Consider the following 14,570-nt stretch of genomic DNA (forward strand, 5'->3'; position numbering starts at 1 on the left):
AAAATTCCTTCATCAAAACAAAAGAAAAAAAATAAAATTATTGTGAAGAGAGGTTCCTCCCCAAGTGTGTGACCCTTAAACATGAGAGAAGGAGAAAAGGCATGAGCAATTCGACACCAAAACGGAGAGGAAGAACAGAGGGAGCAAAAAAAAAACCACTCTCACCGAAACCGTTTCTTCTTTCCTCTCTAACGATCCTCAATTCGGTTACCGTAAGTCCCCACTTTTCTTCTTCACTACAAAACAAAACAAAAATGAAAATGGTGTTATTTTTCGTGCTTCCTTAACCCCTTTTACTCAATCTCCTTTATTCTCACTTTTCAATCCAAAATCGTTAACTTTAACTGATTTTAGGGCTGCCCTTTTTCTCATTTTTCTTCATTTTTATTTTCCTATGTTAATTTCTTATATCAATATTTAGGGTTTCGTTTCCCTTTATCAGAATCTCTCCGTCGGCGATCGCCATAGAGTACCTGAACTTTTTCCGAGGCTGTTGCGGTGGAAGATTCAGTGTGTTCGAGTTTTTAGTTCTGGTAATTTGGAATATTATGCTATTACTGCTTTTACTTGAAATGAGTAAATTTGATTTTCGTTTCAGTTACGAAGTTGGGTGGCATGCGATGAATTATGGATTAGTAGTGGAATTGGTTATGTTATGTTTTTGGATTTTGTCTCCTTACTTAAGTTTCAATTGCTGTTGTTATTCTGTTATTCCTTTATGTGTTGATTCCATTCCCATGAGATATGCCTAATAACATAAGGACTTAATGCTATTTGTTTTAAATCGAACTGTCGAGAGGCATGAGACCTGTAGTTTACATTTTGATTGGTTTAATAGGTTAAGTTGATGGTAAGGAATAATGGGAATCGACTGGAGAAACAGCCGATTCACGGTCTGATTGGTTGAGTCGGTTGGTCTGGTTAGGGTTTTAAAACATTGATGTAATGAAATGAAATGAAATGCCTTTCCGTTTGTTTACTGTTAACTGTAAATGTAATGGACATACTTCTGTTATTAGTATTTGTTGAAATAATAATGCTCTTGTTATGCAATGCTTGAGTGCTGCTTTGTTTGTTTTCCAAAACTTTTAGGTCCCACTGTTTTAAACTGTTTAGCTGTTGTAGTATTGCTCAAATATTTGATCGACCTTGTATTTCTATATTTGAGACTTAATTTAATTTGCTATGCATGTTGTTAATTTAATGTTTGGTTAGTTGAACTGGCTGGTGTGGTTAAGGTTTAAAATATTGTGGAGTAAAATGAAATGCCTTTCCATTTCTGTACTAAACTTCCAGAATACAATAAATTAATTAATTTCCCACCATTAAGTTTGTAATTGTCTAGAGCCTCACTATAGTGGCATGACAGTGGTGGTGCATTATGGAGTGGCTGTGGACCGCTACAGAAACAATTTTGTGCTGCGGTTTTTCTTGTGGTCATCACTCCCGCATTAGATGCCAAAGTTGTGGCCTTTTGCATGCAATAGTGTTGCGACTCTAATAAAAAAACTTCGTACCCCATTGCCCAGAGGCTCTTCGCTATGCGAAGGTATGGGGGAGGGATATTGTACGCAGCCTTACCCTTGCATATGCAAAGAGGCTGTTTCCGGATTTGAACCCATGACCAACAAGTCACCAAGGCACAACTTTACCGCTGCACCAGGGCTCGCCCTCTGTTGCGACTCTAATAGAGTTAGAAAAATCCACTCTTGCCCCCTTGTAAGAGTGTTGTTTAGGCTGTTTTGAGGATGAGAGAATCTTGCAATTTTGCCTGGGTGTTTTCCTCCCTTTAATTTTATTTTTTAAATTTATAACTTTGGTTGCTTTTTTATTTTTGAATTTTTGAGCATTTATGTGTATGTGCTATAATTATAAATTATTTAACATGTATGTTAAGCTTTTAGCATTGCAGCCATCCCGCTACTGTTATAAGTAGATTTGGAGTTGGCTGCTTTGTGCCACTATTTTGTGATTGACAATTTTGATTCAATTCCGATTACACCAAAATTTGGGTCTGCACAGCATAATTAGTTTTATTAGTGGTGTTTGTTAAAATAATAATGGTCTTGTCACAGCTAGATGCTTGACTGCTGCTTTGATCATTTTCTAAAACTTGTGTAGGCTCCATTCTTTCAAACTGTGCATCTCTTGTGTAATTTGTAAATGCAGACCATAGGTGATGCAATTGTAAGCTTGAGCATACTGCAACATTGCCCAAATAATATTGCATGTGTAATTTTCTGTGGTTAAATTTGTTTGAATTCAATTTGCTACATGGGTTAATTTATTAACTATGACTTGGTTTGTCTTTGTAGGGTTTGGTTGCCATGGACAAATTGCTTTTCAAAGCTTGTATGGGAACTCAAACTATGTAGAAATGTTTAAAGAAGCAGGATATTTTTAGATTGAAATGTTGATATTGTTATATGTCAACAACTTATTGAGAAAGTAGACAAGAACATTGAGAAGGAAGGTGACTGAAATGGAGTGCAATAAGGATGAGGCTACCAGAGCTAAAGAAATTTCTGAGAGGAAGTTTGCTGCAAAGGATACATTGGGTGCAAAGAAATTTGCTTTGAAGGCCCTAAATTTATTTCCTGATCTTGAGGGTATTTCTCAAATGGTAGCAACACTTGATGTGTATATTGCTGCTGCGAATAAAACAAATGGAGAAGCAGATTGGTACGGTGTGCTTGGTGTGGACCCTCTTGCTGACGATGATACAGTCAGGAAACAATACAGGAAGTTAGCTCTCCAACTTCACCCTGATAAGAACAAGTCCATTGGAGCTGATGGGGCCTTTAAACTCATCTCGGAGGCGTGGAGTTTACTATCAGATAAGGCTAAAAGGGGAGCGTATGATAAGAGAAGTGGAAGAGAACGAAAAGTTTCTACTAAGTTTGGAGGTTCATCATCACAAAAAGGGACTAATGGTGGTTTCAATTTCACTAAGACTGCCCCTTCACGTGCAACTCCTCAGAAGAATACTGCAAAAGACCACACTTCATCTTCTACTTATAAGTCAAAATCAAATACATTTTGGACTGTTTGCCGTCGATGTAAAATGCAGTATGAGTATCTTAGAGTTTATCTTAACCTTAAACTCTTGTGTCCCAACTGCCATGAGGCATTTGTGGCTGTAGAAACTGCTCCTCCACCTGCAAGTGGTATTAGACCTGCTACTCAATGGAGTTTTCCACACAAGCAAAATTCCAGCCGCCAATCTAATAAAAGCAAATCTAATGCTGGAAAGAATAACATGGCTGCCCCAAATGTTGGAGGAGGGTCTTGTAGTAAGACTGACTCCTATGAAAAAGCCAATTTCCAGTGGGCTCCATTCTCAAAAGCATCTGGTGTTTCTAATGTTGCTCAAGCTGCAAGTGTGGTTCAGCAGGTATATGATAAGGTGAAGCGAGATCGTGAAGAGGCACAAGCAGCTAGCAAAAGGGAAGAGGCCTTAAAAAGGAAGCAGCATGCTACTAAAAAGGGTTACTATAGTCCTGCTAAGAGAAGAAGAGGAGGGGGCATGGAGGATTCTAGTGCAAGTAACCATGGTAAGGAAACAAACTTATCCAGATCTAAACAGGGTAATTTTGAATATAATAGCGTTAATGGAATCAACAAGACTGGCCGTGTGGGAGATATCTCCCCAGTTCAACTGAAGAATCTTCTTATGGAAAAAGCTAGAAAAGAAATTAGCAATAAACTCAGGCAAGTTCAGTCAAATGCTGTTGATAAAACTGCGATGAAAGAGAATGGAAATGACTTCCAAGAAGTGAGTGAGAAAGGAGAAAAATGTTCAAGAAACTCTGAGATGTGTGCTCAAGATAACATTGAGAAGTCAGAAGATAGAAAGAGCGGATCCCGAGCCATCAAGCCATTTGCAGGTACTACAATTGCTAAAGTTAGCAGAAAATTTTTGGAAACAACACCTGTAGATGTACTAGATCCTGATTTCCATGATTTTTGCAAAGATCGAACTGAAGGATCTTTTGGTGAAAATCAAGTATGGGCCGTGTATGATAACGATGATGGGATGCCTCGATTTTATGCGATGATTCACCGCATCATCTCCCTGAATCCATTCAAGATGCAGATCAGTTGGCTCAACCCAAATACCAACAGTGAACTGGGCCCCCTAAATTGGGTTGCTTCAGGCTTTTCAAAAATTTGTGGGGATTTCAGAACAAGCAGACCTGAAATTTGTGGTTCAACCAATTTTTTCTCCCACAAGGTTAGGTGGAAAACAGGTGCTGATGGAGCCATTTGTATATATCCGAGGAAAGGCGATGTTTGGGCCATATACAGGAACTGGTCTCCTGACTGGAATGAGCTAACTGCAGATGAGGTTATACACAAGTTTGATGTGGTTGAAGTACTTGAGGATTTTACTGTAGGGCATGGTATAGATGTTATTCCTCTGGTCAAAGTGGCTGGATTCAGGACAGTGTTTCACCACCACTTAGATCCAAAAGAAATTAGGATCATTCCGAGGGAAGAGATGTTTCGATTCTCTCATCAAATACCTTCATATGTACTCACTGGTCAAGAAGCTCCAGAGGCTCCAAAGGGTTGCAGGGTGCTGGATCCAGCTGCTACTCCATTTGAACTTCTTCAGGTAATAGAAGTTGTGAAGAAGGGAGACGTGGCAGACGATGAAGATAGTGATGTTAAAAAGACAAGTGATGACATGAAAAAAGATAACAATGACCAAATGATCGATGCTATGGGAAAACATGGGGAAGAAAAGGAGGCAAAGGACGAAGAGATGCAGGAAGTAGAAACAAGTGATAGCATGAAAAAGCCAATAATGAGGAAATGACCTATGATACCAGAAGACTTGGGGAAGAAAAGGAGGGAAAGGACAAAGACATGCAGGAAGTAGAAACAAGTGATAGCATGAAAAAGCCAATAATGAGGAAATGACCAATGATACCGGAAGACTTGGGGAAGAAAAGGAGGGAAAGGACAAAGACATGCAGGAAGTGGAAACTTTGAAAGAAGAGGACAAAGAGAAAGAGGATATGCAGTAGGTTGTAGCAGCGAGGGGATGTAACATGCTGAAGGAAATCAACTTTTGGAATCTCTGGCTCCTGCAAGGGAATGAAGAATACAGAAAGCCAGAATTAATTTGACAAACTACGTTCCAAAATGAGATGACATTGTGATTATTCATTGGATGGATCAAAGATTCCAATCATTTTCTCTTATCCAACCATCATATTTTATAAAGGGTAAATTTTGTCATTTTTTTTTTCTGGCTACAACTTGTGGGGGAATTTCCCTTCTGTTCTAACATTGCAATAGCTGTCTTCAACGGTTGAGGTTGAATGGTTGGGCTCCAGGTCGTACCAAACAATTGGAATGATTTGGTTGTTCCTTCTGCGAATGTTGTTCTACATTGAACATTTGTTTGAGGTAGACCTACTTTATTAGTTGATTTATGGGTCAGGCTCCATGCCCTTTTTTATTTACCTTTTAGGGTCTTACTCAATTTTGTTTTGTAAAGCAGATTTAGATTTAAAGTGTAGCCATAGTCTGGTTCCTATTCAGACTGTGTTTTGTCTGATTCGAGGAACCATCTGTATGGTCCTTCCAAACTATGTAATCTTAGTACCTCTGGTACTCCAATATATATATATATATATATATATTTATTTATTTATTTATTTTGGCTAATAAAAAAAAAGCAGATTTAGTGGCATGTTCTTCAGTCGCTGTCCATAAAATATTTGTAAGATATTTAGCTCCGTTAAAGATCAATATTCGATACAATAAATTACTTATTGATTCCAGTTTCTCAAAATGTTATTTTGGAAGATATGCCAATGTAAACACAAACAGGTTAATAATTTTATTTTCTTCATTTAATTTCTATATTTTTCATTTCTCTACCATTATCAATACTATTTTTGTTTCCCAATAATTTTATGGTCAAATCTAATATCATTTTTTTAATTGTATTACAATCATATTGTTATTTAAAATTCTTTTTTTTTCTTCCATTTCCCACCTCAATTTACACGAATTGAATCATTTTAAATCACTTTTCGTTCAAAAACCAATAATAAAAAACGTTACATTTTACTTTAAAAAAATCTCAAAATTCTCTTCTTTAAAACCTTAATCTTACATGCTAAATTATCATTTTACTTTTATTTGTGCATTTTACACCTTTTTTTCAAAACTTAAATTCATCTTAAACATCTAATTATTCAAGTGAGAAACAAGACTTTGAAGGTTTTATGTATATGTTAACAGAAATTGAAAGGACTAGATAGCCATAGTTAGAAACTCAAAGACTAAATGTATTTTGAATGGAATATTGTTGAGACTAAAATTACACATTAGACATAATTTAGAGGGGAAAAAAAGCAATCAAAACTTCTAAAAATTAAGAGAATATTTGGATTAATGGAGTGGAATGAAATATGATGAAATCGTTCCATCACTTTATTTTTTACCTCCTATGTTTGAATTCACCTTAATCATCTAAAATTACATTAAAATAACAATTAATCTGAATTTAATTACAATGTCACACAAGTTTGGCTTCAAATTTAGATATCTTTTATATTGAATCCAAAAATATATAATAAGTTATACTACTAACTTGGTTTTAGAATAAAATCATTTAAATATAAATATTTCACTTTAAAAATCACTCTTATTAAATTTTTTTAATTTAAAAAAATGGGTCGAAGTTAGGAAGAACAAGGTTTGAGCATATTACATTCTCTTTAATCTAATACACCAAGATGACTACTTTACTCTAAATTTAAAATATACAACATCCTTCATTAATTCTTCTACAGAACTTCTTATTACAGATTATTTATTCCCACTAAACTCTTATTTCGTGCTATATGTGTGTTTGGATTATAGTTAGAAAAATTAAATTAAGTTGAATTTAACTTTCTAAACTGAAGTTAAATGCAAAATAAATTCAATATAACTTAAGTGTGTTTGAATATCTATAATTCAAAAGTACTTTTATCATATGTTTGAATACTAATAATAAAATGACGTGTGTAATGACTAAGTTGGACATGAAAATAAATTATCAAACATGTTAGTCCAACATTTAAGAAGACTAAACAGACCGTTGCATCTCCCAAACAAGAACTTGAGTGTTATGGGAACTTAGCATTTGAAATCCACATCTTAAGACTACTTATCAGTTTTAGCAGTCATCGCAATGAGAATCGAATCCTTTCGAAAAATCGGAAATGAAGCCAAACCTGAACGAACATGTGTTAGACACACTGAGCAAGAGCAACCACCTGAACCATCTCAAACAACTCCAAGCATACCTCACCACTCTGGGCCACGCCCACACTCACTTCTACGCCTTCAAGCTCATTCGCTTCTGCACCCTCACTCTCTCCAACCCCACCTACGCGCGCCTCATCTTCGACCACATTCCTTCTCTCAACACCCACCTCTTCACCGCCATGATCACCGCCTACGCCGCCCATCCCGCCACCCACCCCTCCGCTCTCTCCCTCTTCCGCCACATGCTCCGCTCCCAACCCCCCCGCCCCAACCACTTCATCTTCCCCCACGCGCTCAAAACGTGCCCGGAGTCATGCGCCGCGGAATCCCTGCATGCCCAGATCGTTAAATCCGGGTTTCACGAATACCCAGTTGTGCAAACGGCTCTTGTTGACTCCTACTCCAAGGTGTCGGGTGGGTTGGGGAATGCGAAGAAGGTGTTTGATGAAATGTCTGACAGAAGTGTGGTGTCTTTCACCGCCATGGTTTCTGGGTTTGCAAGGGTTGGGGATGTTGAGAGTGCAGTGAGGGTGTTTGGTGAAATGCTGGATAGGGATGTGCCGTCGTGGAATGCTCTCATTGCTGGGTGCACTCAGAATGGGGCTTTCACTCAGGGGATTGAGTTGTTTAGGAGAATGGTTTTTGAGTGTAATAGGCCGAATGGGGTTACTGTGGTTTGCGCACTTTCGGCTTGCGGCCACATGGGGATGCTTCAGCTTGGGAGGTGGATACATGGTTATGTGTACAAGAATGGGCTTGCGTTTGACTCGTTTGTCTTGAATGCGCTTGTGGATATGTATGGGAAGTGTGGAAGCCTAGGAAAAGCAAGGAAGGTTTTTGAGATGAATCCGGAGAAGGGGCTGACTTCTTGGAACTCAATGATCAACTGTTTCGCGCTGCACGGGCAGAGTGACAGTGCAATTGCCATTTTTGAGCAAATGGTGGAGGGTGGTGGTGGCGTGAGACCAGATGAGGTCACCTTCGTAGGTTTGTTAAATGCTTGTACTCATGGCGGATTGGTTGAGAAAGGTTATTGGTATTTTGAAATGATGGTTCAGGAGTATGGGATTGAGCCGCAGATTGAGCACTATGGGTGTTTGATAGACCTTCTTGGTCGAGCAGGGAGGTTTGATGAGGCAATGGATGTTGTCAAGGGTATGAGCATGGAACCAGACGAGGTTGTTTGGGGCTCATTGCTTAATGGATGTAAGGTTCATGGCCGAACAGATTTGGCTGAATTTGCTGCGAAAAAACTGATTGAAATAGATCCACATAATGGAGGTTATAGGATTATGTTGGCTAATGTGTATGGGGAGTTGGGAAAGTGGGATGAAGTGAGGAATGTGTGGAGGACATTGAAGCAGCAAAAGTCTTATAAAGTTCCAGGGTGCAGCTGGATTGAGGTGGATGACCAGGTTCATCAGTTCTATTCTCTTGATAAATCAAATCCGAAGACAGAAGACTTGTACATTGTCTTGGAAAGTCTAGTTGGTTTTAGAAATGAAGTCATGGGTGAACCATAGTCCTTGATCTCATAAATTTCTAAATTTAACATACACATTTGGAAGATTAAACAGAGACGAAGATGCAATGTCTTAAGTAAATAGAAACATAACTTTTTACAAAAGCCAATGCCTCAACTAATTCCTGGTATGTACAGGACCAAGGATTTTTGTGGGGAAACCTAATTGTTTGATGTAATTACTCTCCTCTTGTTGCAGCTGTGAAGATTTATCAAATGAACAGAGAAGCAGAAGGAAAGAAACAGATTCTACTTTGGTTGTTTTGTGCTCCCTGTGATTGTTAAAGCAGAGCAAGATAATTTTGGCTCAAAGCTTTTAAGGAGAAAAGAAAATTTGGAAAGAAAACTAGTTTCGTTAGAAATAATAGCGGAAACACTAGGCATACTGCCATGCCTATGTGTCCGATTTTTATTTTATGTGTCTGATTTTTATTTCGTGTATTTTTTTTTGATAAATTAATATATTTTTACAATTTAAAGATCAGTGGTACTAGTACTAAAAAGCGCCTCATTTTGTACGTCGGAATGTGCCTTCTGTTTTGGTACTCAGAAAGAGTACTGGAAAATTGAAAGCAATGAGACTATATGGGTTGGACTTAGGCTATATCTGAAGTGTTTTTCTTGAAGCTGATTGAATATATAAGGTGCAAGGTTGTTGCTGTTAATGTATATTAATGTAATTTGTTACCTGTTTTAATATGATTAAAGCTGTTAGGAAATCTCTGATAATCTCTCTCTTCCCTATATCTATATATCTCCAATAATAGGAAACCTCGTATAATCCCTCACTTCCTTGACTTATGAAGGTTAAAATAATTTAAACAACGAAAGAAAGGAAATGAGAGAGAGGGGAGGGGGGAAATAAGACAAAGATGGGAATACAAGAAAGCATAACCATTAATTATTCATTCCACTTATTCAATGTTTGCATTGAGGTTTTATTTGGAGCAGAGTTAATGCAGATCAAAACAACAAAGTATGTGATTGCATTCACTCAAGACCATCTAATCTTAATCTAATCTAGTCCTGAGATATGTCATTCAACCTACGGACTTAATAGTCCCATCAGAGTTATTATATATATGAAAAAAGGAAAATAAGAAGGGATTAGTCTCAGTGAGAATCAAACGTCTTCCACCCTCACCATTATCATAGGTCCCAATATAGGAACAATTTTTGTAGTCTGAGCCCGCGAAACAAAACACAAGCTTGTAAGAGTTGTATCTAAGAGGATCCTTTTCTAGGATCTCAATGTGAAAAGTGCCACTATACGTTAGTAGGCCTGGATGAGCTTCAGGACCACCAGTACCCACACATGTCTTTTGGATTGAATTGTCCACAAACACCAACCATCTTGAGGAGTTTGGATTTCCAGATCCCTCTATAGGAACAGAAACCGACGATATAACACAAGCTGGATTCTGTTCCATACAAATAGCCAGTGGAATACCTAGTAGAGATCAATATACAAAGGGCTTAACATACTTAATAGAATAATTATAATTTGTGACAAAGTAAAACATATAGCATGCATAGTTAAATTATTGATGAGCACCTTCAAAGATGAGAAGGAGGCTTATTACAGATATGTACAAATGAATTGGGAGGCCAAAGTTGTCGTTTGGAAAATATTACAAAATAGTATTTGGGTAAGTTGAGTTTCCAGTCTTGATGAGTTTGATGCCACCAGCACCTAATTCATGATGCCTTGGCATAAGGTAGTATGGAGTAGATGGGAACATCTGACCAGCACTCGCGTCCATTATTAATCGATTACTGGTGTGGGGAGGTTTACCATCTAGCAAACCAAACAGAAGGACCAACCAAAGACTAAATAGTACCTGCACAAACTTCTTCATAGTTATTTTACTAGATAATCTATTAATCTACTACTACATATTTATATCAATATATATATATATGAATAGATCATTATTACTATTATTATTAATATAATAATACTATTTTTTTAATATTATTATTAAATGCAATTAAATACTAGTATACTATAGTAACTCTAGTCCTGTTGCATTTATTATTATCAATAAATGATATTAAATAGCATATGATTAAATATTTGTGCTACATTTAATGAGTATAATAAATGCAATGTTGATACATTTATTAAATATTAGTATTTCTGCTGTTTCATAATAATTATCATATAAAAAGAAAAAAATTATTCTAAAATAATTATTATTTTTAATTTTTTAAAGATAATATTGATTATTTTTTTATTTATATCCCTTATAATATTAATGATATACATTATAAAAATTAAAAATAAATTAATGATCATAAGATTAATTTTATAAAATTATTATTCTTTCTCGTTTATCTATTAATTTTGCCTGTTATGGGATAAAAATTTTGTGTCTCGTCTCAATATTGTTGTTTGATGCCACTGTGAATGGATCTTGGTCATCACATTCAAATTGTTAAAGACTAAACCACTTAGCTGCGAGGCTTAGTTATATATATATATAACTTTGATAATTATTTTATTGTTTGATGTATAATATAATTTTTTATTAATTTTTTATTGAATTATATCTAAATATTATCAAGAATATTTGTATTAAATTTAGTTAAAATTGAACAACATTAAAAATATAATTAAATGGTTTATATTTGAATATATTTTGAAATATTTATATTAATTTAATTTTAATTTTTATGAATGAGATAATAAATAGTTTTTAATTAATATGAATTTTTGCATAACTAATCTATATAAATTAACTTTCAATCCAATATATTATTCAACTGAAATTTATAGATAATATAATAGTTATCATAGTATAATTTGATCCTTTATATATACATATGAGTAAATATAAATATATAAATTATAATATGACTCGTGTTAACAATATATAAATATTTAAAGTGTTGTTCCGACTCTATCATAATTATAATATGGCTAGTGTTAAGAATAAAAAAATTCATCAAACTAATACTTTAACATGTTTAGTTTTTTTTTTTTTTTCCTGTCACCAAGCGTTTAACATATATGAATGTTAGATTTTTCATCATCTTTATTAATTAATGAAGCACCTTAATGCTTACAGTTATAGCTGTATAAATGTAAATACAAAGAAGAAGAAAAATCTTAAAAACAAAAAAGAAAGAAAATCATAAATTAAGAATAATTTTGGCTCAAAGCTTTTAAGGAGAAAAAAAAAAAGGGAAGAAAACTCGTTTCGTTAGAAATAATAGCAAAACACTAGGTATACTGCCATGCCTATGTGTCCGATTTTTATTTCATGTGTCTGATTTTTATTTCGTGTATTTTTTTTGTTGCTAAAATTAATATATTTTTACAATTTAAAGATATTAATGATATTAAAGATTTTCACGTAGTTAATTTACACAATCTCTAACACAACAAACCATTAATTCAAACAAAGAAAAATAATATATCAAACTTCATAAAATTCAAAAGAAAATAATAATACCATGTTTCTTGTAACTTTACTTTAAGATGCAGTTATTTTTATTTATATATTTTGTAAAAATGACTTTCATAAATTTATAGTTACCTATTCTGTAAGTCAAGCCAGAGAACAATAGTTGTTTACTAAACGATTATCTTATATAAAACCAAATACACTTATTATTACGTGTAAAAAATATTGATCGGCATAAAGGCCAGTCTTTTTAACATATTATTTGGCGTAAAAAATGGGAATCTGTAAAAATTTTAAAAATAAGAGTAATTGAAAAAGTTGGCTACTTGGCCAGAAAAATATAATTGACAAATAATTATAATATATATTGAATGGAAAACTGGTGTGAAACGTTAAATGACAATATAAATTGTATTGTTTTTATCATTTACAATATAGATGATATTAAATTATGCTAAGTGGTTGTCCCAAATTGTCTCTCTTAAATTTATTTGTCTAGAATTTTTCTGCAAAAAAATGGTGTTGTGTTAATATAATTGGTATACTTGGATCGGAGATGAAAAAAAAAATAGAGAAAGATAATAAAACACATGGGTTGTTGTTTTTTTTTTAGACACATGGGCTCATTAGTTACTAAATAGGTAATTGTGGATTATTTTCTTGAATGGGGACAGATATGTATTTATAAATTATCTATTATTTATAATTTTTTATTAATCTCGTTTTTTTATTATAAAACTTTCTATTGTGGTACACATGTAACACATTTTTTTAATGTTAACACATTAAAAATGGGTAGTTTTAAAATCAAAATAAATTTTAAAACTAACAATATCTAAAATCAAAATGAAATCTAAAGTTTGTAAAAAAAAAAGTTGAATTTCATTTAAAAAATTGAGAGTTTAGATTTTGGTTTATTAAAGATGGTTATACAGTTTTAAAACGTGAACAAGTTTAAAATGGGAGGTTTAAAATTTAAAGATAGAAGACGAAGATAATTGAAAACAGATAAAAAAAAAAAACAAGATGAAGATATATGGTGAAAACTTGCTGATAGAAGAAGGAATGAGACCGTGTAAATCTCTTTGGTTTTACACTTTGCAATTGAATTGCGTGAAGGTGTTGGGTAGATAAAAATTGCAAATAACTGAAAAAAATAAAGTATAGATATATAATAAAAATCAAGAGAATTTTTCACAACCCAAAATAAAAGCCTTCAGGACAAAAAAAGTTTAGAAACAAATATCCCATGATTTTGATTCCCCCTTGGACACATCTCACCTTGCTCTTCATTGTTTATTAATAACAAATAGTGCAACAAAGTTCTGAGAAAAGGAAAATGGAAAATAATTTCTCTACTCATGCATACTAACAGTGATAATTTATGTGTACAATCACACATGTTGAAGGAGTGATGGTGTGGTTTGTGGAAGCAAAAGCCTTCAAAAATTGCCATCCTTATTGCTGTATGAACTTCCTAGAGCATCCATATTTGATTACACTGTTCACAGTTGAGACATGATGGAATGTTGTACAAGGAATTAGATGATGGAAAGAATGGAGATTAATATATATACACGCTCTGTACACAACAAAACTTTAAGATAGAAGAAAATTAAAAAAGTAAGCAACTTTAAAAATTATATAAAAAATTTATCACCAGAATTAAGAAGTAAGTAAAAATAACATTTTGATCCATTGAAATTAAAGAAAATATTAAAATACCTATTTGAAGCAAGAAAAACTGATTATAGGGATAATATCAAATAAGAATAAGAGAAAAAAAAAAAACTAAGTAAATTCTGTATCCCTCACGACGCATCCATGACATTTTTTGTTCTCAATATGTTTGATCTGTGAAAAAAAGCCAGTAAACAAACTTAAGAATATAGAATGATTACAACTTCAAAAAATATAATCTAAAAACAATATTTTCAGCAATAAAATCAAATTGTAAAAAGCAACGCAATATAACAACCATAACAGTTAATCTCATAGGTTAAAAAAAGTTTTATTGAACAAAAGAATAGGCGTGCTTACATTCATCTTGTCATTTTCCCTCATTCCATGAATTGCACTTAAATGGGCATAGTTATACAAATAAATCTTATAATTGACCTTGAGAGTCCACTGCCCCTGCCATAGCCCTTCTTTGCTTAGTTTGGAACCGTGTAACTTCCCGTGAAAGCGTGGGCAGAAGTGAGGATAAAAGTTTTCCAAAAAAGTGGAGAAAAAATTGTAAATTTAGGTGTCTTTTTCTATTTATTATAAGTGCATATTAAGGACAAAGATAAAAAATAAAAATGGAGATCAAGAAATAATTAGAACAACTTGTATCATCTTTATTTATTGTTATATTGTTA

At 33.9% G+C, this 14,570-nt stretch overlaps 2 protein-coding genes and 1 pseudogene across 4 annotated transcripts; 2 read left to right on the plus strand and 1 right to left on the minus strand.

Annotated features, from left to right (window-relative positions):
* On the plus strand, positions 1-5,567 carry LOC114390567. Of its 2 annotated transcripts, none has more exons than XM_028351339.1 (3): positions 1-212; positions 422-533; positions 2,316-5,567. In XM_028351339.1, the coding sequence occupies exon 3, from the start codon at positions 2,483-2,485 to the stop codon at positions 4,820-4,822; it is 2,340 nt and encodes a 779-aa protein (XP_028207140.1). In that variant the 5' UTR covers positions 1-212; positions 422-533; positions 2,316-2,482; the 3' UTR covers positions 4,823-5,567. The 2 variants fall into 2 exon arrangements, with proteins under 2 accessions (XP_028207140.1, XP_028207139.1); XM_028351338.1 differs by having other exon boundaries at positions 443-533.
* A 1,536-nt stretch (positions 5,568-7,103) lies between these two features.
* LOC114389599 (pentatricopeptide repeat-containing protein At1g33350) lies at positions 7,104-9,492 on the plus strand. Its single transcript, XM_028350301.1, has one exon. It carries the CDS (start codon positions 7,230-7,232, stop codon positions 8,796-8,798), a length of 1,569 nt encoding a protein of 522 aa, XP_028206102.1. The 5' UTR covers positions 7,104-7,229; the 3' UTR covers positions 8,799-9,492.
* A 180-nt stretch (positions 9,493-9,672) lies between these two features.
* Positions 9,673-10,687, minus strand: LOC114389565 (annotated as a pseudogene). Its single transcript, XR_003661790.1, has 2 exons — positions 10,353-10,687; positions 9,673-10,247 (listed from the first exon to the last, which is right to left on the minus strand). The product of XR_003661790.1 is annotated as a subtilisin inhibitor CLSI-II-like (transcript).
* Between the last annotated feature and the right edge of the window lie 3,883 nt (positions 10,688-14,570).

Source organism: Glycine soja, chromosome 16 (assembly GCF_004193775.1).
Source record: "Glycine soja cultivar W05 chromosome 16, ASM419377v2, whole genome shotgun sequence".
In the NCBI taxonomy this organism is placed as follows: domain Eukaryota; kingdom Viridiplantae; phylum Streptophyta; class Magnoliopsida; order Fabales; family Fabaceae; genus Glycine; species Glycine soja.

Coding starts and splice junctions, on each gene's coding strand:
- LOC114390567 (XM_028351339.1), top strand. CDS start 2,483: ATGGAGTGCAATAAGGATGAGGCTACCAGAGCTAAAGAAATTTCTGAG.
- LOC114389599 (XM_028350301.1), top strand. CDS start 7,230: ATGAAGCCAAACCTGAACGAACATGTGTTAGACACACTGAGCAAGAGC.